We start from the raw sequence: 24,422 nt of genomic DNA, 5'->3' as shown, positions 1-24,422 counted from the left end.
AGTTTCCTGTTAGGGCTAAGGATTTAGCTCAGTGGTGCCGCTGCCTGCCTCCCAAGCACGAGGTCTGGAGTTCGATCCCTGGTACCAAAAAAAAAAAATTTCCTGTTAATGTGTTTATGTTCAAGATAATATTTAAAAACTCAGCGCTGAGGATTTTGCAACCCTCTTAAGCCTCAGAATGACTTTCTCTTCTACCACTTTGCAAATTTGGCCCCAGCCCTGGGCATCAGATCTATCAATATATAAAACCTACCATCATCTCACATCGTGTTTTTGTTTGTTCATTTATGTTTTTGTTATTTTAATGTCTTTTGAGACAGGATCTCACTATGTAGTTCAGGCTGGCTTCGAACTCACTTTGTAGCAGCCCAGGCTGGACTGGAACTAACCATGATCTTCCTGTCTCACCTTCCTGAATGCTAGGATTACAGGCATGCACCACTACATCCAGCTTCACATTGTGATTAAAGCCCTACTTTTAAAAAAGCAACAAGGCAGTGGTGGAGTTTGAGGTCAGCCTGGGCTACATAGCAAGACCCTGACTCAAAAGCCAAAGAGCAACAAATGTGCCACCAAAAAATTACAAAGGTCCCATAAATGTTTAATTTTAAAATGTGTAATTAACAAAGCTGTCTGAGAAGGCATGGTAGTACACACCTGTAATCTCAGCACACCAGAGGCTGAGACAGGAGCATCACAAGAGTTCAAGGCCTCCTTGGGCTACATAGTAAGTTCAAGGGCTAGAACTGCACAGCAAGACCCTGTCTCAAAAAATCAAAAGCCAACAAGCCCACAAAATCCTCAAAGAGATGTGAAAAACATTCCCTTTTTTCCTTTGAGTTTTGCCTTCTGCTGAATGTTTATTTGATCCCTAACATCAGCACTACATAATTGCATAATCTTCTCTTGGTTACTTATTCAGAGTATCCTCCTAAATGACTAAAAACTGTCCTTCTGCAAGCACTTTAATCACAAAAATATTTGATTAAACATTATAGAGTTTGGCTTTTAGAGGCTGAGAAAACCCTTGCTTTTTAAAAGGGAACATTCATAAACATGAAGATTTTCCAGATAAAATAAAAAATAACCTAAAATACACTCTGGTTTAAGATCTGGAATGTCGGTGTGGGGAGATGAAAGACAATTTTCTGTTGACTTTATTTTTATTTTTTTGGTATGTGGAGGGTGGGGCAGAGGAAGGAAATGGGAATAGAAAAATTGAAGTATCCTGGTAATTTTCTAAGAGACTCAAGAATCATTTCCAAAATGCAGTAAGAAAAATGTTTTATCAAAAATTACTAATAAATATATACATCTCTTGTGGGAGGTGTCTGAAATTAAGATAAGCAGGTATCAAAAAACAAAATGAAGCTGGGTTAGCTCAGTGGTTCTGCCGCCTGTCTCACAAGCCCAAGGTCCTGAGTTTGATCCCCAGTACCAAAAAAAAAATGTACAGGCTGAATTTGGGGAAAATTGCCACATGTGCGTGTAAATAAAGGATTAAATCCATGGCCAAATACAGGCACTGTGCTCTACCACTGAGCTATGCCCCAAGCTCGCTCCATTACTTGTGGGACGAAATGTATATTCCTTTTCCAAAATGAGCAAGTCTTAAGAGTCTCCTGAGGAACTCGAGACACGTGTATTGGAATTCTGGAGTCCTATCTCCTAGCTCTGAGCACAGTCACCGAAAGGATTTTCTCCTTGGTTTACTCAACAATTACTTTTGACCCCACAGTGGAAAAAAAAAAAAAAATCTGCCTTTTGAGGAACAGTGGGCGGGGGCGGGCCTGAGGCGCTCTCAAATTTCAGCCTCTCCTCTTCTTCTCGGGAAGTAAAGTCCACCAACGGAGCGCGTAAACTAGCTCTGCCCTCCCTCTACAATGCTCACTTGTTTTCACAGGGCAGCGGAATGAAATGCCTTAGAAAAACAGTAATATTCTAATAATATCACTTATTTTTGCTCCTAAATTGCCTTGACTGTGAGACTCCTTTGCCGAAAACATCAAAGGTAAGGAAGAAAAGGGATGGTGTGTGGGTTTGTTTTCCAGGAGGTCTGGAATGACCCGCACCTCTGCTTTCAGCCTGCTCTGAGGACAGCCATTGCACCACGCTTCTGGCTGATACTCCTTTCCAGAAGGAACATCCTGCCTTCAAGTTGACAGTGGGAAATAGTGAATGCTACACACCTTTCTCAGAATATTTATGTTTTCTTTTCACTATATGTATATACTATAACTATACATATATATTATACTACATAGAATGTTACTGAAGTGTGTGAGAGGTAGCAGACACTATGAAACTTCACTCCTCAGTAATTTAGCATTTCTAAACAAGAACAGTGTCCTACAGATCCATAAGATCACCATCCTACCCACGAGATTTAACCTCAGTACAGCACACTCTACTACACAGTTCATATTCTGGTTTCTCCAATTGTACTTCCCGTCTTTTCTAATCCAGAATCCATTTAAGGATTGCACTGTTATTGTCTATTCAGTTCCTTAGAATAGCTACATTTTACCAGATACTCTGTAAAGAGACTTCCTAAACCCAAGACTCTCCTCCCTCATTGCTGTATACTCAAGAGTTTGCCCAGACACATCTTTCCCTAGAACCGGCTTGCAGCTTGGGGATTTGAGTAGAAGGAAAGGATCCTAAGTGTTGGTGTTGTGGCCATTCCACACACAGGCCCTGCAGTTAACTAAGTCTTTAGGTGCTTCAGGGAGACTTCACTATAATTAAGAGGGTGGGGAAAATGACAGTATAAGTGGGGTTATACCACAGAGAAAAATGAAGTTTCAAAGTTTATAGTTTCTTGACAGCAGATTCTTCTGCAATTAAAACAGGAAACATCATGCTGAAGAGAGCTAGGAAGGCCCGATCTGACAATCAAACCCTGGATGGAGGATGGGGATGGATGATTGTGCTTCACTTTTTTCTGGTAAGTATTTTCCCCCTTCCAACTGCCTGGGCTCTTTAAAGAAAGGCTCAGAGCAGCCCAGCAACATCACTTAGAAAATCCTTAGTATGTGAGTGAGCAAGGGCCAGGAACCGCCCACAACTGCTAGTCAGAGGCCCATGCTAAGCCCAGGAGAAAGCTCAAATGCCCCTTGATGGAAAACAAAAATGTTCCAATTCAGTCCTTTACTCTTCCTCAAACCCTGTCTCTTAAACCTGGTGAATATCCTAGTTGTGATCAGTAGCTCTCCCCTGGCTGCATGGCAGTTAGAATTTAGGAATAATCATACTTTTAACCATCTACTTAGCAGTGGTAAAAAGTGCCCAGCTAAGGGCCAGGGATTTAGCTCAGTGGCACTGCACCTGCCTTGCAAGCACAAGGTCCTGAGTTCAATCCTCAATACCAAAAAAAAGTGCCTAGCTCAGTCCAGCATTTACATACAACACAGCTGACGGCTGCCCCTTCAATGACCTGGTATGAGGAGTTTCCTCTCAGGTTAGACTCTAATTTGAGATCCTCCTGCCTCAGCTTCTGAGTACTGGGATTACAAGCATGTATTATCATGCCCAATTTGCATTCTGTCTTTTAAGTTAACTTCTTTCCTTCATCCTTCTGGACAGTCCTGGGGTTATATGAGACAGCGGTGATGTGCATCATTCATATGCCCATTCTGGAATACTGGTGGATCCTACCACTGCTGTGTCCCCAAACACCCATGCACCAAGTGGCACTAGCTCCACAGCTTAAGTGTTCCAGATGTGCTCTTTTGAGATGCACTCAGAAAAACAGCCTTTTTCCTTCTGATGATCTCTTTGCTCCAACCCACAGTAAGTAGCCCAGTGATGACATCACAGGTCCTGATGACTACTGATGTCATACTCCTCTATAAACTGTAAGGTGGGAAAATATTCTTCCCTAGACACAGACAAGGGGAAAGTACGGGAGAGGTCCCAGCCAGGATTTATGTAATACAGCACTATTTGTTAAACATTTATTTCATTACCAGTGAATGTAGAACCCTCCCCCTCCCTCTACCATCACTGCCCTAAGAAGTGTTAGTTGTAGGGAAATAAGGATGCCTGGAGTCTGAGGGCCCTTCCTGGCTGGGCCACTTCCCAAATCACGCTTTGCAGAGGTGAAGTTATTAACAAGGGTCTCTAGTTCTCCTCCCTAGGAATCACTCTTTCCTGTGAATAGGAAGTTATTGATCAATTTAGTTGCTGATAAGAAAAACTGCCTAGTGATCAGATAAATAATGTCCAATTTTGGGAGTGTAATGCCTTTTATTAAAGCATACAAAAAATATCAAGATGTTAACAATCAACACAGGGGCAATTGCTTCCAGTGGTAATGTTGTTCCTTAGAGAACTATGCTTTTATCTCTATGTAAGTCACAAATATTTTTTCAACAGCTGAGCTTCTGAAAAAGTAAATGAAAAATAACTAGAGGTGCTTTAGGAGCTTTCTACTTAAGGAGGTGGGGTTATATTTCTAACTTACCCCACTTTATTGCTACATATTTATTTAACTTTTCTGAGTTCAGTCTGTCTCATTGGACTAAATGTTCCTTAAGGCAGTGACCACATCTGCATTGCTTACCAGTGTACCCTTACCACTCCCTGCCCTAATGTTCAGCCTGGAACATAGTAGGCACTCAGTAACTACTTGCTAGTAGATGAATGAAATGACAGGCATACTTATGAATAAGTAAGAAGAGGAAATCAAGGACCTTGTAAGACAGGCTAAGAACATGTAAGACATCTTGAAATGATGAAGTGTTAATGAGAAAAACTAAGCAGGGGAGTGACAGGATTTGATTTGCATTTCAGAAACAGTTCTGGCTGCTGGGTGGATAATGGATTAGTGAGGGTTATGAAGCAGGGAGATCCACTGGAGGGATGCTGTAATAATCCAGGTTAGATAACAATAAGGCCCTTAATTAAGACAGTAACAACAGGGCTAGAGAGAAAATACAGATCTGAACATATCAAGGAGGTAAGGTAGACCTGTAAGACATGAAGAGAAATTAGTTGTCAAAGAAAAGGAGTCATTAAGTTCTGGGTTGTTGGCTTGACCAACTTGGTGGGTGATGAGTATGATTTACTGTTTTGGAGGACACAGAAAGAGCGGGGAGAAAAATCTGAAGACGGCTTGGTTTAATCATGGACAGTGAGTCTGAGGGACTTATAACCAAGAATGTGTTTGGCATATGGTCTGTGTACATGGGGAGCATAGCATCTCCACACTACCAGCCTACATGGTAGCTTGGACTTCAGGGCAAGTGGGTAAAATCACAACTGAAATTAGAGAGGGAGAAGAGAGACTGGAATAAAGCCTTGAGAAAAATTAATGTAGGAGATGAGTGGAACAGCCCACGGAGGATACTGAGAAGTAGAGAAGTCGCAACCCAGAAATTTTCAGGAGAAAATGATTTGCAGATGCTGTTAGAGGTCAAGTATTAAAGAACTGAGAGCAATCTACTGGCACAGCAACAAAGTCTCTGATAACCTTGACACGAGCTGTTTAGAGTAGCAGGGACTGAAGCTAGTGGACTTTAATTTTCAGTGCAGCGGCAGGATGAAAGGAAGTGAAAATACCTGATAGACTCTTCTTTTAAAAAGCTTGTCTATAGGGCCGGGGGTTTAGCTCAGTGGTTCCGGTGCCTGCCTCACAAGCAGAAGGTCCTGAGTTCAATCCCCGGTACCAAAAAAAAAAAAAAAGCTTGTCTGTGAAGGATAAGCTAGGTTAATACCAGAGAGGGACACAGGGCAGAAAGAAGCATTTTTAAATAAAAGTAACTCTGACAATGTCTGTTCTGATTTCAAAATGGACTGGTCTCCTCACTCCTGTCAAAATGACCTGGTGAGGGAGCTCTTTACTTGGGAGAGTAGGGGAAGTCCTGCTTAAGGTGCTCCTGCTGGGCTCAACCCAATTAACTGCTGTTAAAGATAATAAGGAAATGAGGGAACTGGAGAATTTCTAGGGTTGTTTTATTTGAGAGGGGGCCACTTACAGTGTCTTATGTGGACTCTGGTGACAGGATTGAAACCCACCACACATGGTCTAAGGCATGGAATTAAGCAGATAATACAGGTTTATGTAGTCTGCTTAGTTAATTAAGGGAAAACAGACACTGGGAGAGAATTTTAGTATCTTTAAGTCAATATAGAAACAAAGTGGGAAGATGTCAAGTTAAAGACAGGGAGTAGATGTGTGAGGGCTTTGCCCCTGGCTTTCCTGATACACAGAAGATAAACTCTGTTATTAGATAGGTCATTTCTATTCATTGCTGCTACACCTAGATATCAAAGATAGACCAAAGAAATAAGATTCTAAACTGGAAAACCAGTAGCTACCAAATTTAGGTGGCTAAGAACACAGATGTCAGCATCTTACAGGCAGCAGCACAGAACCTGTGTCCACAGAAAAACAAGGAAGTTGCCTTTTACAGAATGACAACCTACTTGAGTCTTTTTTTGTTCTGGAGATGACACAATCACCACTCTACTTTGAAGTGAGAGACAAGTCTAGGTCATTTGAGATTTGTATGTATTTTGTAGCCCGATTTCCTAATAGGTCTTAGAGGAAAATTACAGTCATAAATTACCTGAATGAGGGGGCTTGATAAAGTATTTTACTTTTGAATATATAGCCCCTGGTGCCCATAACAATGTTCTTTCTCAATAACTAAAGTTTTGTACTATTTATCAAGTCAGAATGAGAAAAAAATACATTTGAGACTTCCTTTCTTATTACCTCAACTTTTGCAACCTCTGAGCATCACTACTGATTCTTAGTCCTTGTCTCCAGATAAAATACTAGTCTAAAATAAGTCTAGTGATGGTGATAAAAGAGGGGAAGACCTTGTTGATTATTTAGAAAACAGAGTTTAAAGGAAGGAGGTGTCTAAGAGGAAGCAAGTCTGTGACTGTGGTGGGTAGATAGTACCAATCCAAAAATAATCTGAAAAAAAGAAGATATGGGATAAGAGAAAGATGAGTTAAGTTTAGACAAGTTGATCAGGGTTAGAAAGGTAGACAGATATGAGTTTAAGCTTTTGGGAAAGAAGAAAACCACAAGATAATAAAATTGTATTTCAGTATTTAAGTGGCAAGTATTAAGTACTTTCCCAGAAATTTCTAAATGATTCTACACATTCCTATGCCCTAGTTAACATTTTCATTACTCACTTCACAAAAAAGAAAGCTGAACCTCTATGAAGTAGTTTGCTCAAGGTATCCAAAGGCACTCTAGTGGGAAGCTGAGCCAGGCTGCAATGAAGCCAAGTCTGGTTTATAGCAGATCTATATTTGAAACTGCGCCATCATGACTATGTGGGAGGTAAATAAAACCTTAGGAGTAAATGATGTCCACAAAGCAGGTACAGTATTAAGTGAAATGAGTAAAAAACCATAAGGGAAAATACCAGTGGACAGGGCAGGGACAATCAGTAAAAGATAACACAGGGTTCTGTGGTACTTAACAATGCCTAGCCAGGTTAAAAGCAGAGAAAGTGGCCTTGAAAAGCCAAGGCTAGTCAAAGAAGGAAAGGAAGGGGGAGCCCCTGGAGACAGAGTGAACACAAGTTGCCTTCTGGATATTGAGAGTACAGACCCTAGCTAGGTTTGCTTCTGAGTCCCAACTTCCCTTATCTCCCCCCACCCTCAATCCTGTAGGGGACAGTCTGTCAGATAAAAGATGATTCCCCTGGCTACAAGCTAGTTAGCATCCTGAGAAGCAGAAGTTAAGAGTATACAGAATGAAAACTGAGCTCAAAAGGAGAAGTTCTTCAAATGGAAAGGAATACAAGAGGCAAGCAACAAGGGTTAAGTAGGACAAAGACAGGGGTGGGGGGTTGGTGTGTGTGTGTGTGTGTGTGTGTGTGTGTGTGTGTGTGTGTGGCATAGGACCCAAACATAAGATGACCAAACATACAGTTAACCCTTGCTGTCAGCATTTTTTGTTTTCAAGAGTATCCCAACTTGGATGACAAATTACATGGTCACTCTAATTAGATATCAAGTGACAGAGGATATTCAGCTCAAGAGCAGAGATAAAACAAAGCTAGTCTAAGAACTGGCAAGAATAATTCTTCCTTTTAAAGGCAAAGGCTTTCTCTCATGTAGGTAAGTGTAAGAGCTGACCTTAACAAATGGTACAGTGGGGCTGGGGATTTAGTTCAGTGGTTCCACCACCTGCCTCGCAAGCACAAGGACCCGAGTTCGATCCCTGGTACCAAAAAAAAAAGAAAACAAATGCTACGGTAACAGGGCAGTGGAGTCATGGACTGTTCAGTCAGTCAATCTGCATACAAATCTCAGCCCATCTTAAACATTTTTCTCTCTAAACTTCAAATGTCTGTTCTCATACAATACTTAATACTGACAAACCTAAAGCATCGATACTAGGATTAAACGAAATCACTTTCATGTAATATGCTTAGCTACTCCAAAAAGGAATGACCTGCCAGCACCACCAAATCTAAGATATGAAATGAGGAACCATCAATAAAGCAAACTGGTAAATACTAGTGAGCTGGGGCAACAGAACCTCAACAGCTGTAACCTCTTCTGTACAGGTTTGCTCAGCACCTGACTTGGACTCTTTGGTCTGTTTTGATTTAGGTAAATGTGTTTGTGATGGGGACGACCAAGACTTTTGCAATTTTTTTTGTAGTCTTTCAAGAAGAGTTTGAAGGTACCTCAGAGCAAATTGGTTGGATTGGATCCATTATGTCTTCACTTCGTTTTTCTGCAGGTATAAAGTTGGTAATAAACTTGCTGCACATGGAATATGCACTTATAATGCCAAGAAAGTAAGGAATTACAATGCTTACCTCCTATGTGACTTGGTATCTAAATTGGAAAAATCAGGATTCAAACAAAGAAAGTTGAAGTATTCAGCTATTTAATTCCATGATTCAAGTTTTCGTACCTTTTTGTTTTTGAGACAGTGTCTCTCTGTGTAACTCAGGCTGGCCTTGAACTCACAGCTATGCTCCTGCCTCAGCCTCTCCTGGGATTACAGGCCTGCACCACCTCGTCTGTTTTGTTGTTGTTGTTTTAGGTAGGGTCTCACAATGCACCACCATGCCCAGCTCATAGTTTCCTACTGGTCTGGTGATGCCTTCCTACAAGGCCAATGAGCCAGGCCATCCACCTGTAAGTCAGACCATTAAGTTCTAACCATCTAATCACATTCAAAACAAAACAGAACCAACTTTTCTTCTTCTAGTTTTAGTTGACACTGTAATATGGTAGCAATTAGTGAGCTTTGTACTAGTCAAAGGGCACTAGTATAATCTCATTTTTTAGACGTTTTGTAATTATTTTCAATACAATTTCCCTCTAAACCATCTTATGATCTTTAACTTTCTAAAAAGCAAAATATTGTGGGTCTAGTAATAATAAGAAACCTAGTAAAAACACATTTTTGAAGTACATACAATACTCCACAGTAAAGTCCTCTTGTTTTCCTTCATTCATTTAAATCATACATCAGAAGTTAAAGGATGCTAGAGGACATCTGCTTTGCAGTTACTTTTCTTTCTTCATCCTAAGGTCCTCTGGCAGCTATTATTTGTGAACTGCTCGGAGAGAAAGCTACCTCCATTCTTGGGACATTGCTTGTTGCTGGTGGCTATGTGATCAGCAGCTGGGCCACAAGCATTCCCTTTCTTTGTGTGACTATGGGACTTTTACCTGGTGAGTACACTGTAAAGATGGAACAGACTTTCCCTTCAACTGCCTATGGGTCCAAAAGGCCCAGTTATATGATCTCAAATCCAGAATATCTCATCTGGTACCAACCCATCTAATGTAAAAATAATTCCAAACTACTATTTTTCTTTTAGGTTTGGGTTCTGCGTTCTTGTACCAAGTAGCTGCTGTGGTAACTACCAAATACTTCAAAAAACGATTGGCTCTTGCTACTGCTATTGCCCGTTCTGGGATGGGACTGACATTTCTATTGGCCCCCTTTACAAAATTCCTGATAGATCTTTATGACTGGACAGGTGAGTCAATCTAAGTCTCTAAACAATCAGCTCTCTCAAGATATAATGTTCAGCTCTTTCCCTTTGATGGCTGGAAATGAAGATTTTAAAAGCAATCAATTTCAAAAGGTATTGCCACGGCAGGAAAACAAAACTTTAAAAATATTGTCAGAGAGGAAATAAGCATGCTATCTAAAGTAAACATGCTCCTTTTCCTTGGAGAATATATCATGAGAGATCCTGAAGGACATACAGGATTTGCCATCTCACACAAGGAACTCAGAATTCATCAGAGTACAGCGTCTAAGCAGATGGAGGCCACTCTGCATGGTATACATCCTTGCTGTGGCTGTGATAACCCCCAGGAGAAACAACCCCCCTCACACACACACACAAGAAATTCACTTTTAATATTTTATTTATTTGGGGAGGTTTTTTTTGCTAGAGTCTTGCTATATAGTCCAGGCTCCCAAGAGCATGGATTACAGGCGTGCACCACCACTCCTAGCTCACTTTCATATTTTCAGAAAGTTATCTGCATTTTAAAAAATTCCTCTTCCACCAGAAAATAGATGAAACAGAAAAAAATTAGGTAAAAAGGATTCTATTAATCTTTAAATCTTAATTCTGAATTTTCACAAATAAAAATCACTCATGCCATAATTTTCTTTGCACCTTAACATAAGCCAAGTTAAAATAATCTTTAAATTACTGGAGAAGATGTATATACGGCATACATATGTGGATGTATGTATGTGTAGTTATATGCCTATTTCTACCTTGCAACTCGACTCTTCTCTAAGTAAAATCTATTCAGTAGTCTCATGCTGAATGGCACCAACTAACAAATTAAGATGGACAGCAGAACCTAACACTCATTCATTATAAGCACCATATATAAGTAACAGCTTTGGTAAGGATGTGCTGAAACCAAGCAACTCCTCAGCTTCAAAGACAAGACTAGCATCTGTTTTCCTTCAAAGAAAAAATTTAAAATGGCATAGTATGAAAAACTTTCCTCTTTTCTAAGGTTTCTTCTTCTTCTTTTTGGTACTGGGAATCAAATTCAGGGCCTTGTGCTTGCCAGGCAGGCCCAGCGCCGCTGAGCTACATCCCCGGCCCTCTAAAGTTGTTTCTAAATAATTCTGTCATTTAACTGTGTATTTTCTGAACATAAATCTAACCTGTCAGTTCAGGATATTTAAAACTCCTATTTAAAACATTACAGTTTTCTATTTAAAATACTACTTGCTCCTCAAAAAAGATGTGTTTTATTTGTTCCCTTTAGCAAAAATAAATACCTCTCCTTCCCTCTCATCTTCTAATGGTGCAGATTTATGGTTTTCTATTTTCAAAGGACATGAATATAGCAGTGTATATAACTCACAAGTCAAGAGCCTTAAACTAAATGCTTTCATTTTAAATTGGGAAGCAAAATAGTGTTTTCAAGAATTACTGTACCATGTAGTGAGGTCTCTTCTGAGACTATGAGTACAAGGCATTGTGAATGGAAAGGTTTTTTTTAACTTTTCAATTTCTCTCTCCTATTTAGGTGCCCTTATATTATTTGGAGCTATTGCATTGAATTTGGTGCCTTCCAGTATGCTCTTAAGACCTATCCATATCAAAAGTGAGAACAATTCTGATATTAAAGTTAGCAATTTGTCTGCAAGTGGTCCAGAGGCACAGTGTGGGACAGAAACATCACACTGTAATGACACACAAGAGTTTTTCATCAAGGACAATACTATGCAGAAAGCTGCACAACCTGATAAAATTTCAACAGTTTCACAAAATCAAAGTGAAGAGTTCAACAGTGGGCCTAACAGGAACAAACTGTTAATGAATGATGAAGAAAGTTGTAAGAAAAAGGCTATTTCATGGAGTTCTGAAGAGAAACTCTTTGACATTTCTCTTTTGAGGAATCCTTTCTTCTGGATATTTACCTGTTCTTTTCTCCTCAGTCAGTTGGCATATTTCATCCCTACTTTTCACCTGGTTGCCAGAGCCAAAACACTGGGGATTGATATCATGGATGCCTCCTACCTTGTTTCTGTGGCTGGTAAGAAACCTACAACCTCCTACCTAGAAGGAAAATGAATTTAGTTTACAAAATGTTATCTAAAAGCTGAAGAGAAGCAACAAGAGTTAAGGAAAGGCCAGAAAAACAAGGTTTTCGAGGGTAGGTGGAGCACCAGGGTGTTTCTCTGCACAGATCTGTCATTATACTTTGCACATAGATTCCACTACATAAGGGCCCCTCACCCAAGTCTTATTTATTTTCATGTACTTCATACAGAATTTTAAAAAGCTGGTGCTCAGTGGCTGCAGCTACTCCAAGAAGTTAAAAAATCCTGATGGACAGCGTAGTATCATAGTTGAAAGGATTAGTACTGGAGCTTGATTTCCCAGGTTCAGGTCCTTGCTGTTTTTCCTAGCTGTGTCCTTGGGCAAGTTACTAGCTTTTTCTGTGCCTCAATGTCCTCATCTGTGACATACACATAACAATACCTATCCTCTTAAGGGTCAGGATTAAAAATGTACTGCATGTCGTTTAGTATATAGTGCCTTGGCCTACAGGAAGCATTCAACATTAGATTAGTATTTGTAGTTGTTTATTTCCCCTTGAAATAACAGTAAAACAAATATGACTCGAGGCTAGTCATATTAGCTAATATTTAAAATAACTCAAAATATAAAACCACTTTAGTTGAGTACAGTCATTAAAATGTTTAAAGACAGAATACTTGATCAAGAAGCTGAAGATTCTCAAATGACAAAATAGACTAAAAAGAACCTGCCCAGCATAGTGGCATACACCTGTAATCCCGGCATTTGGGAGGCTGAGGCAGGAGGAATGTTGTGAGTTCAAGGCCAGCCTAAACTACATAAGGAGACCCTGTCTTAAAAAAAAAAAAATCTCATTTCCTCACCTGCAGGACATGTGAGTAAAGGACTGCAAGGGTCCAAGCCTAGGGTACTTAGTAATCAGGGATTCCCAGTCAAGTGTTATCAGCTTTCCAAACACACACACACCCCATACCTGGCAACTTGATAGTTTCCCACTCAATTCTGGAGAAGCCTTGTCTTTCTGACATTTTACTGAATTTATTTATAGGTAAATGATAGATTCTGTTTTGGTAGACAAATGAAATTTTTTCCCTCACTTATCTTGGCCTCAGAATGAGTTCATATCCTTGGGGAAAGATGCATTCCTATTTTTTCAAAGGGGCTAGGAAAATGGAATTAAGATTTCCTAAGACTTTTTCTATATTGTTTCAGGTATCATTGAGACAGTCAGCCAGCTTATTTCTGGATGGGTTGCTGATCAAAACTGGATCAGGAAGTACCAGTACCACAAATCTTACCTCATCTTCTGTGGCATCACTAACTTGCTTGCTCCTTTAGCCACCACATTTCCTCTACTTATGACCTATACCATCTTCTTTGCCATTTTTGCTGGTGGTTACCTGGCACTGATACTTCCTGTACTGGTGAGTAGACATTCGTTAATACTTTTGATGTTAGTGTCAATCTCCCCAAAAGAGAATACATATTTTATATTACTTTAATTAAAAAAAAAACATACCGAAGGCCTCAGAAATCCTATAGCTAGTTGTATTCTGTCCAATTATTCATCTTAAGGGGAAGGATGAGAGGGCCAGCCACTTCATTTTGCTTATCAGTCTCCTACTTGTGCCCTCTCCTTCAGCTCCAGGACAGTCTTTGGCTCCAAGGCACAATCTTAGAGTTCTCAGGGAACTCTTCAAGAGAAAACCAGTAAACCAATGTGGCTTCTTTCTTGTTGAGGTTATTAGCACTGGTCCTGCGTACTTTAACAGGGACATTAGTGGTTTTTGTTATTTAATCTTTTCATTTTTACTCTAAATTGCCTTAAAATCCCAGGCCAGATAGAATTGAAATATACATAAAAACAGTTCTGTGTTCTTGGAATCCCTTGGGCTCTTAGAACCAGGTCCTCAATGTGCTAGAACAAAATCCCTGGGACATTTCTAGGCTGTTCCTGACCAGAACACTGTAGCTCGCTTAGGCAAAACTCCAGCTTTCTAAAGCCAAAATCAACTCGATTGTGACATTTGAGCTCTTACAAACCCATGGTTGGTAATAGGCCATAGGTGGATTCAGGAGTATCACTGTCAGCTCAGATTTAAAATACCATTTCCTAATAGAGAAGATCAGTGAGATTCGGGGGCGGGGGGCACTCTAAACAACGTAAGAGGATTTTAAAAACTAAAAACAAAAGCCAGTGTTCTACCAATAATCTGCAAACACTGCCTGCCTAGCCAAGTCATTATTCCTTATTTGACCCATGCTTTCACTGGGGGCAAATGGCCACCCAAATTACCTATGAAGTCAAGTGATCATTTGAGACGATATAATTGCCTCTTTATAGTCATAACCTTTATAGAATTTTATCCTATAGAATTTTATGGATAACACTGAATTCTAATCCCTACAGGTTGATCTGTCTAAGAATTCTAGAGTACACAGGTTTTTGGGACTTGCTGGTTTCTTTGCTGGGATGGCTGTGCTTGCTGGACCTCCTATAGCAGGTAACTGAGCCACATTTTAAGCAAATTTCAACATCAATAAAACAGTGAACTAGGGTTAATATTAACATATAATGATGTATGAGGTTACAAAATTTGATATCTCTAGCTTTCCTGTGTGTACTCTTCTTCATCACCAATACAGGAAAATATATGGTTTACTTCAACAGATGTGACTAAGAAGATTCTTATATTCTCTTGTGAATCTGAGAGAGAGACAGGACTGCATATATGTCAACTTATCTGGGGAGATAATCCAGTTTCATCAGTCTCAAAGAACCATGTGATGCTTTAAAAAAAAGAACCACCACTAGTGTTATCTAAATAGGAGTCACTTTTACTGAGCTTGAAGGCCACCAGCCTGATACTTTTGTTCTCTAATGTGCCAGAGCTGTCCAGGGCTGCCCAGGATCTCTTCTTTTCAGAAGGAGGGAGAACCTTCATATTCTGTCTATACCAAGAATAGGAGAACACATGACCTAAAGGGAGAATCTCTATGGAGAAGTTATCTGGGCCCACTAATAAACATTATATACAAGTATGTACAGTAACTATCTGGGGAATTCTGATTATTTAAGACTGAATGTAGTTTTACATTCACCTTTCACCTAAGTGGGTATTTTGTGCTTGTTAAACATTTAATCTGACTACTAAAAACTTGACTACTCATACAGATATTTCAGGGACAAGGCTTAGATGTTAATTTCTTATAAACTAAAGGTTTCAATAATTCAATAATTTGAATGTATAAATTAGTGCAACATTTACAATCATCCACAAAAAGGAATTTAGCCTAAAACTCACTTTTGCTACTTTGACCTCTGGCATGAGACAAAAAAGGGATCTGATCTTACCCTACTATAATCTTTTTTTTGGTACTGGGAATCAAACTCAGGGCCTCCTGCTTGCCAAATGTGCTTGTGCCGCTAAGCTACATTCCTAGCCCAATAATATTTTAAAAATTAAATTTTATCATGATGTTAAGTTTGCACCTTTTGACACTTAGAAAAGGCAAATATTGAAAGAAAAAGAATATAAATTTATGATAGCAAGAAGTATTACCAGAGGAAAATACTCACTAGGAGTTGAGGTTCAGTTTAAGTGTATTCTAAAGGAAAAAATTACCAACTGCATTATTTGCATTTATGAACACACCCTTTCCCATGTTGTCTCTCAGCTTGCACTTTGCACCTATATAACAGGCTAGAATTTTAAAGTCAAGCCCAGAATTGTTATATAGGGATTGGTAAAAGGAGACTACATACCAGAATTGCCTTTAAGAGTTACTCTATGGCTAATATCTGGGATCTGCGTCAGTAAGATACCGAAAACAACTCAAATACAGTTATACAGTTTGCTCAGATTCTTTCAATCTTGATGTTTTTTTTTTTTGGTGCTGAGGAATCTTGATCTTTCTTTACTGGTTGTCCCAGTGGCACCATGGAATTGTGAATATCCATTAGGCCAAAAGTACAATGACATAACAAATACCAAGGCACAATATAGCTTAGTCAAAGGCAAATAACAAAATTACAATATGTCTAATGTTATACATGTTATATGTATCTTAAAATGTTAAGAGTTCATTATATGAGAAGACAAGGCAAGTTTTGTGAGGCTCACTACATGAAAAGAAATAGCTACAGGTGTGGGTACAGATCTTAAAATCAATTTATAATTATTATTATAATAATTTTATTTTTTTAAAAAATGGACAACTGAGATTAGAAAACACAGTATATTAAAAAAAAGTAATATATCACTTTATTGTGCAACTTTTATTTCATGCAGACACATACGTAATATAAAATATGATATAAAATCTTTTTATTGTCAATCAGAAAAAATGTTTATAAGTCTTTTATTACCCAAAGTCCAGGACACCCTACAACTATATGTGAGGATAAAAAGAGCTCATGATTAATATTTGTATCCATTCTTTCTGAGACTATTAGGCAATCATAAATGCTGTAGGTTCTATAAAAATGTCAAAATACTGCTGAAGGCTTATGTATAGATTTTTTTTAGTCTGGGGGTTGCTCACAGAATCTCAAATAAGATTTAGATAATGCATAATTCAGTTAAATTTCCCTCTCTGTCCCAGGATTCTCACTATAATGTTTAACGTCACTAAGCATCTTGTTGAAGAGAGAAATTTTAGGAAAGTTTGCCCTTAGAAGTAATTCTACTGTGAAATAAAAGAGGACTTTACAAATTCTTTAGGTTTGTCCCTAATTTCTGATTCTTGCAGCAACTACCAAAGAAACATTAGAAATGTCGATTTACAGATTAACTAATTTCTCAAGAGGTGTGGGCAATTATATACTATGTTTACCCTTAAGTAAAGGCTCACTGGTGAGAAAATTCTGAATTCCCAACTCAACTTAGATCTTCAGAACATATGAGATTTTACTTACCAAGATCTGTTATTACCAAATTGCAAATGTTGAAATTCCTATAAAAGACTACAGGCATTTTAAATTAGGAATCTGACAAACAGTAAATCCTCAGTCAAAACACTAGTTAAGAATGGTAACACTGATTACATAAATAGTATTTTTCTCCTTCCTGTATGGAAATGAAAAAGAAAAAAAAGTTAGTTCTATACAACACATTTTTTAAGGATTCAAGAAAAGAAAAAAGCATAGGAATCATAGCTCCCCCAACCTCCAGCACTGGGGATTGAGCCATTGAGCCCGTGGTGTTCACACTGAGCTACATCCCCAGGGCTTTTAATTTTTCATATTTTTGTTTTGGTACCAGGGGTCGAACTCAGAACCCTGTGCTTGCGAGGCAGGCGGCGGAACCACTGAGCTAAATCCCTGGCCTCTATTTTTCAGATTTTGAGACAGAGTGTCATTAAGTTGCTAAGTTGCTAAGGCTGGGGATTTGGCTCAGTGGTTTCGGTGCCTGCGTCGCAAGCACAAGGTCCCCAGTTCGATCCCTGGTACAAAAAAAAAAATTTAAAAAAAAAAAGAAACCAAGGGCCTACATTAACTCCTATAAAATAAAGCCGAATCCATTTCCCCTTCTCCATTCCCAACTAACAAATACATACATTATACATATACATGTATAGACATAAATGTATTTATTTAAATCAATCACAAATCTTTTGAAATCTTAAAATCTAAAGTAATTATATGATTATAATTCCACAATTCATTCAATAATTACCAAGTAACTTATTTGCATAGCATTCTATAAGATACTATATGAGACAGAAAAAAGAAAAAGGTTACCCTCTCAAAGTCCATCCAGGGCTCTCTGGGTTGTGGCATGGCATCCACTGTGACAAACACATTGACTGGGTGTCAAACTTAGGACAAAAATCTACAACTTCAAAAACTAAGAACTATTAGAATCAGTATTCTTTTATTTTATTAACTGAAAATTTCATTAAGCCACACTAATGTGTTTATCCATTTTCTTACCATTAACTGAAGACAATCTGAGTTGTAGGATGACCAAAAACAACCTTAAAATATGTACAAGTTTTAATCAAACATATTTTATAAAAGTGATTTCCCCCCAACAAACTCTAGAAAAACTATTTCTAAACCTAGAGATATGGGTCAGCCGCACTCCAGAATAGGTTAAAATTAACTAGTTCTTAAACAAGTACATATCGCTCTTGCTCTTACTTGCCAGTCTCGTATCTCGTCAGATATGACATGCAGTAAAACTGGTCATTTTGTACCAACTGTTTTTGCTAGGAAAAGACAATGGATGAAATGGAAATTCATTCATCTAAGTTTGTCTGTGTCCCTTTAACAGAGATAAGCTATTATTTCATGAAATAATGTTATTCTGTATCTCTATTCCGTCCTCATTTCAAATACAATCAATTTGGTCCTTGCGCTACGATTTACCAAACAGGACCTTTATGGTTTTATTATACTGGCTTGTCAATTAAGAATTTCTTTTTGGCCTAAAATTTTATTTGAAAAAACAAAACAACACAAACTGTGGGTGTACATACATACATTTTGGAGGATGGGGGATGAGTGGGGGAAAAATGAGAAGGCACACAAAGTTTTTTGTTCTCTATAAATCCTGAAGAATATAATATACAGTCAAGAGGCAAAAGAAAATATGTAAACCATTTACTCATTGGTGACTCTTTCCCCCCCACAAAGGCCCCACAGAATTTCACTCACTCTGCTTTAGGTTTCCTGGGATTGATGAAACCTACAAAAACATCTAAAATAAATTCAAAGTATCTCCCTATTGTGGTTTAAAAGGGGGGTGGTGGGAGTCCCCTCCCCAAATATACACACATTACAAAGCCAAGAAACAGTTTCCAAATGCTAATAAAGACTACAGTCTTTTCAGTAAAACTTACAGCACACAACCAATGCTTAAAGCACTCCCAGTAAATCTTCCTGCAGATTTCTATTGTGGGCCTTTAGTGAGTTCCTGTCTTAAAAGACCTTGATGTTTAAATTTCCTAAATCATGTTTACCAAGATTGTTTCTATCATGGTACATACAGAAAATATTTGTACAACACATACAAAGTAAAATAACAAGGTTATTAGCCAACCACAACCACAGTCTTCAGTGACCCTGGGACAAAAGATCATTGTCTCTGCACACCTTGGAAGTTTGCCACTATGCTAGAACCGAACAGCTGGAAGTTCTTACTTAAACTGGCCAGTCACAGAATTCTCAACTATTTACCTGAATCATTAAGAATCTTTGAGGTTAAAGACCTTCCAGGTATACTTCAAGTTTTAACAAGATGACTAATAGTAAACTTACAATAGTAAACCTAATAAAAAGGATTCATAGTTCAGCACAGTAACCAAGTTCTTAAAATATCTGGTAGTATGAATACTTCCTAAACAAGATGTTAAACTCCTTTTTTTTTATATGTTAAACTCCCTTTTTTACATGTATATGGCTTAATTCATAAGATAACGAAGAATGATTTTCAAATGTTTACATTTTTAAAAATAAACTTAGAATCTTGTATTTCTTATCAAACTTAAAAGATTACTCTTATCCTTTCTTGTTTGTTCTAAGAAATCTGGTTTGAGCTGGGGATTTAGCTCAGTTGGCACCATGCCTGCCCCGAAAGCACAAGGTCCTGAGTTTGATCCCTGGTGCCAAAAAAAAAGAAAATAGAAAAATCTGGTTTGTAAAACTGTTTAAAGCTCTACTCTACTGAGTGTAGTGGCACACGCCTATAATCCCAGCACTGGGAAGGCTGAGGCAGGAGGATTACTGTGCCAGCCTTGGCTACATGGCGAGTTCAAGGCCAGCCTGAACTACATAGTGAGACCCTGTCTCAAAAAACCAAAAAGAAAAAAAGAAGCAGCTCAACCTAGCTGGGCCTAGTAGCACACACCTGTAAGTCTAGCATTTGGAAAGCTGAGGTAGGAGCATCACAAGTTCGACCATCTGTCTCAGCAACAAAAAAATAGAAGCTCAACCCAATCTTAATTGTTTTAAATTATCACAGGAAACACTATTAGACATTCTTGCTCAAAACAAGGGTTACAACCATGAGGAAATAATTTGGACTAATAATTTAATATGCATCTCAGGCAAATCTGATGCTGTAGTCAGGAGACGCTGAGGAAATACTTATAGAGGCCTTTGCTTTAGTTAATATGCATCTCTTCAGAGTGCTATCTTCATATAGTAAAACCTAGCATGGAGTAAACACTCCAATACACACATTTTATCCCAGATTGTGGCTGGTACATAATCTCATCATTCCGGACATTTGTGATGCTTGCACTATAACTGTAAAAGAATCCAGTCTGAGTGTGAGCATATATGTGTGCTTCCATTTAAAACTCCAGAATATAGTTTCTAATTTTTTTTTTAATTTCCTTAGAAACATTCAACTGTCTAGGGTTGGAAGTGCATTTGTATATAGCCTTTTTACTGCTATAAAAAAATAGTATAAAGATACAATGAGAAAAAACACACAATGATTTTTTTACTTTTGGGGCAAAGACTAGTTAGTCCAACTTAATAGAGTAGATATTTGAATACCAAAGAAGCTCAAATTGTAACTTACCTATGAATCACTTTAATCTAAGGTTGATTAGTACAGCTAATTCAAGTTCAGTATGTCTTATTTCAAAATGGCTAAGACCAAATGTGTTTCGGGTTTCACTTTTTTTTTTTAACTTGGAATATTTGCATATATATGATACCTTGGGGATGGGAGGGACCCAAGTCTAAACATGAAATTCATTTATGTTTCATGTATACCTTCTATATAGCTTGAAGATAATTTTTTTTCCTTTTATTGGTACATTTTAGGTGTACAATATAATGACATTCATCACTGCAGATATGCACACCTTTACATAATCTCTCTTGGTTCTTATTTTATCCCCCTTCCCCTGCCCTCCCTTTAACCCCTCCATCCCTCCCTATTTACAAAGACTTTGTTTCCATTTTTTCATTTTCTCACATTTTATATATTTTTAGTAATCTCATGCATGAAATGTTTCATGATATGGAATTTTTCACTTGTGGAATCATGAAAATGCTCAAAAAATTTTGGATTTTGGAGCATTTCAGATTTTGGATTAAGAATTATAGATTTTGCTCAATCTATACTTCCATAAGATTACCAATTTTATCTCATATTTGCTATTACAAATAGCAATGTAAAACTAAATACCCAACAGAACACTATTTTCCTACTCAGTGACAAGTGGATCTTAATTAGAAGTTTAAAATCACTAATATCTCAATTATTAAGTATGAATGGGAGAAACAAGATTTAAAACAAACTTTTTAATCCAATTATACATGAAAAATGAAAATCGCTATAAAATATGCTCTTTGATCCCCCATCCTGGAAAGAATATTTATTAAATATTTATGTATTTTGTTTTGAGACAGAACTTCTCTAAATGGTACAGTTCAAGTGGCCTTGAACTCTGAATCCTTCTGCCCTAGCCTCCTAAGTGCTGGGATTACAGGCATATGCCATGATGCCCAGCTTAAATTTAATGTTTCAAAAACAACATTCTCTTTTTAAGGGGGGGGGGGATGAAAGGGTTATAAGCGGTGTTCCTTTAACTATTTTCAGCTTTGTCCTCCTGACACTTCTCATACTCCTACTTTAAAATTCACAGTAAATCTGCTATACTGGTGGGATCAAGGCAAGAATGCGCCCTTTCTTACTCCCCTTTCTTGAAATAGCTGGGAAAGTTCAGACTGGTCCCGTTTCTTAGAGAGTAAAGGTCAATCAAAATCAACATAATACAAAAACTTGTCCTAGATCCTTTCACTCTACTCACTTGCTTATTTCCAAGAAACATTTAATGAGGTTACTGATGAAACAGGAATCAATAAGCAAAAAGCAACTCAGTTCAATTTAAGAGCCTATAAAGCATTCCATTCATTTATTACATTAAGAACAGGAAACACAAAGCTATTGAAACAAACAGAGGCTGGGAGTGAGGCTCAGTTGTAGAATATATGCTTAGTAGGTATAAGACTCTGGATTCAATCCCCAACACAACAACAACAATAACAACAACAACGAAACATCCCAAACCACAAACAAATGTTTTTTTTAAAAAGTTGAAAGTCTATACCAGAACCAAATAAGAGAACAAAGAAACCAGGAAAGACATACACAGCTATACCAAAAGGGGATGGCAAGAGGTAATAAACTACATATTCAGTGAGTCATTATGATCTAAGGAAAAGGGAAAGGAAAATCAAAAGGCATAAAGTACCACAAAGCAGGTATTTCCATCTATTTGTTCACAGGTATATCCCCAGAACCTAGAGCTTCACACTGAATTACATCCTCAGTCTTTTTAATTTTTTGAGACAAGATCTCACTAAGTTGCCCAGGTTCGTTGAACTGGGAATCCTCCTGCCTAAGCCTCCCATGTAGTTGGTATTACAGAAGTGTACCACCAGGTCCATCTACTAAAAGTTTTTGAACAGGTAAACAGATATAATATACATGTAATACTTTTCTTTTCTTTTCTTTTTTTTTTTGGTACCGGGGATCGAACTCAGGTCTTTGCACTTGCGCAGCAGGCAGCGAAACCACTGAGCTAAATCCCTGGGCCCCTATGTAATACTTTTAAAAAGGAGCTTTTCAAAGTGAAGTTAAGTGGACTCCCACAGGTTCCTGAGACCTTTTAAGGGAGTGTAGGAGGCCAAAACTATAATAATACTAACACATTTTCAGACCGTTGACTTTTATAGCAATGTTTAAGTGCTGAGGGCTTGGTAAATATTTCTGGCCATTATACACATTTTAAAAGAAAACTCAAAAAACTCTGGCAAGAGCTGGACCTGGTGGCACACACCTATAATAACTGCATTCTGGGAGGCTAAGGAACAAAGATCACAAGTTCAAGTCCAACCCAGACAACTTGGTGAGACTCTGTCTCAAAATAAAAATAAAACAAGGGCCAGGGATGTAGCTCATTGCAAAGGCCCTAGGCTGAATCCCTCCTGTGTATTTGTAAGGGGGTTCACTTAGTTCTACTTATGCCATTAGCCAAAAGATTTTGAGGCCCTTTTCACTCCACCTTTAAAAAACCAGTTAGCTGGGAGTGTAGCTCAATGATAGAGCACTTGCTTACCATTGAAGAAGCTCTACTTCAATCCCTAGTATTGACCCAAAAAAAGTGCTTAGATTTCAGGAACTTGTTTAACCCAATTCATCAAGCCATTTCTTCTCATATGATCTCATGACCCCCTGAGCATTCTCTTCAATGCACTCAACACATTTGTACTTTACATGGTTAACACCTATTCCCCAATATCTGTAAGCTCCATAAGGTAGGGACTATGCCTGTTTTGGCTCAATACTATCATTAACACAGCATATTGCCAGGAACATAGTAAGTACTCAAATGTTTGTTTAGTAAAGGAAAAGGGTAATCCATTCTCTTATTTTTTCCTTTGGGCAATAGCAGTAAAATTCAGGATTGTTTTCTTTGTAAGAATTGTAGTTTTCTAATAAGAGTCACAGTAAAATGAAAAAGTATGTGTCCCTAATTTTCTCCAACATTTTTATAAGATGAAGTGAATTGAGTCCACAATAATTTTTACCACTGTCTTAGATGAAACTATTGAATTTTATCAAGAAAAAGGTAAAAAGCTTGACTAAGTTTCTAATGGGTCACAATATGGATTGACAGTTGCAGGAGGTCCTTTCCTTTAAGGTGCAGTCACTGGTTGAGAATTACTAATGGAAAAATTTGCTTCACTAATAGAAATCCTTCCTTCCTTCCAGGCTGGTTATATGACTATATGGAGACATACACCGGCTCTTTCTACTTCTCGGGAACATGCTATCTCCTCTCCTCACTCTCCTTTTTCTTTGTACCACTGGCTGAGAGGTGGAAAAGCAAACAGTTACCAGAAGGAAAGAGGACTACAATCAAGTGAAAGTTTAACGAAAGAAAATTTAAATTAGTAAGTTTTTAGAAATAAAAGCTTGGAAGAAGATTCCTTGTTTGTAAAATGAAAAGGTAAACAAGATAGTTTTTATGTTCCTCCTTGTTTTAGCATTCTGAGTGAGGAATATCTGTCCTGGTAGTAACAGTAACAGCAAATTAGTTAAAGCAACTACCTTAGGTATTAAATGAAAGGCAAAGTGTACTATAATAAATTAATCCAAACTCTCAATTATGCCTTATTCAATCACTAAATTGAAGAATCTTTTTTTAATTTACAGAAATAGTAAATATAGCCACTGGTTGACTAGAACTTGGAATTTGAATGAATACTCAAACTTTGGTTAGTGATTGGAATGGTATACACTTCCCCAAAAGTTCATCTTTATTGATAAGATCTAATTTTCTTTGTATTACCTTGTTTTTAAATTTCTATGATAAACATGTATTGCCATGTAACAAAAAATAAAAATTGCTAAAAAAAAAAAA

General features: G+C 37.9%; 1 protein-coding gene across 1 annotated transcript; it reads left to right on the top strand.

The window, feature by feature from the left end:
• Positions 1-1,784: 1,784 nt before the first annotated feature.
• Positions 1,785-24,422, top strand: Slc16a4 (solute carrier family 16 member 4). The gene is made up of 9 exons (NM_001310256.1): positions 1,785-2,011; positions 2,853-2,947; positions 8,590-8,722; positions 9,526-9,669; positions 9,819-9,980; positions 11,512-12,021; positions 13,242-13,453; positions 14,440-14,533; positions 23,771-24,422. The coding sequence occupies exons 2-9, from the start codon at positions 2,861-2,863 to the stop codon at positions 23,923-23,925; spliced, it is 1,497 nt and encodes a 498-aa protein (NP_001297185.1). The 5' UTR covers positions 1,785-2,011; positions 2,853-2,860; the 3' UTR covers positions 23,926-24,422.

This window comes from Heterocephalus glaber, unplaced genomic scaffold, assembly GCF_053883595.1.
Source record: "Heterocephalus glaber isolate CG9 unplaced genomic scaffold, H.glaber_assembly_v1.0 deba00001442, whole genome shotgun sequence".
NCBI classification, from domain to species: Eukaryota; Metazoa; Chordata; class Mammalia; order Rodentia; family Bathyergidae; genus Heterocephalus; species Heterocephalus glaber.
The sequence above is the reverse complement of the archived record's forward strand: the minus strand, read 5'-3'. Positions and strand labels throughout refer to the sequence as shown.